This window comes from Buceros rhinoceros, unplaced genomic scaffold (assembly GCF_000710305.1).
Source record: "Buceros rhinoceros silvestris isolate BGI_N320 unplaced genomic scaffold, ASM71030v1 scaffold21906, whole genome shotgun sequence".
Lineage (NCBI taxonomy): Eukaryota > Metazoa > Chordata > Aves > Bucerotiformes > Bucerotidae > Buceros > Buceros rhinoceros.
The window spans coordinates 30,221-30,660 of record NW_010417391.1 but is presented as its reverse complement, the minus strand read 5'-3'; the positions used below and the strand labels follow the sequence as shown (position 1 = coordinate 30,660).

The window sequence follows — 440 nt, the reverse complement described above, 5'->3', positions numbered from 1 at the left end:
CCCTTCCCGGCTGCCGCAGAGAGCACAGACCAACCTGTGGTGTCCGTGGTTCTGACCCACCTCCAGCGTTTCAATTAAAGTGTGATCAAAAAAAACCCCGAAACACTTGGGAAGCCCCAGAGTCACATTTGAGTTATCCACATGCACCAAACCCCCCCATCTGTCACCAGCAAAGGCTCTCCCCACCCGCAACCAGGTCACGGCAGTGAGACCAACAGCAAGGCCCCAGGCCCCAAACACGAGGCCTCTTCAGAAACTCCCCGAATTGCTCCAGAATCCCTCAGCAGGGCAACGATGGCGTCTCAGAGCCCCCCCCGAGGGGGGCTGACACTCACCAGTGGCGTTGGGTGGCACCTCCAGGTTGACGTTGACGAAGAAGCGGATGCTGTCCCCCGAGACGATGGAGGAGTTCACCGCGTCGAAGAGCTCCTCGCCCCCCG

The 440-nt window shown here is 60.0% G+C and overlaps 1 protein-coding gene across 1 annotated transcript in view; it reads right to left on the bottom strand.

Moving 5' to 3' along the window:
- SLC4A11 (solute carrier family 4, sodium borate transporter, member 11) overlaps positions 1 to 440 on the bottom strand; it is a gene marked incomplete at its 5' end in the record, with an annotated part of 62,907 nt that overhangs the window by 50,486 nt on the left and 11,981 nt on the right. The window contains one exon of the mRNA XM_010138202.1: positions 336 to 440. This exon is cut by the window's right edge and continues 20 nt beyond it. Within this exon, the coding sequence (XP_010136504.1) occupies positions 336 to 440 (105 nt within the window). The remainder of the gene's footprint in view (positions 1 to 335) is intronic.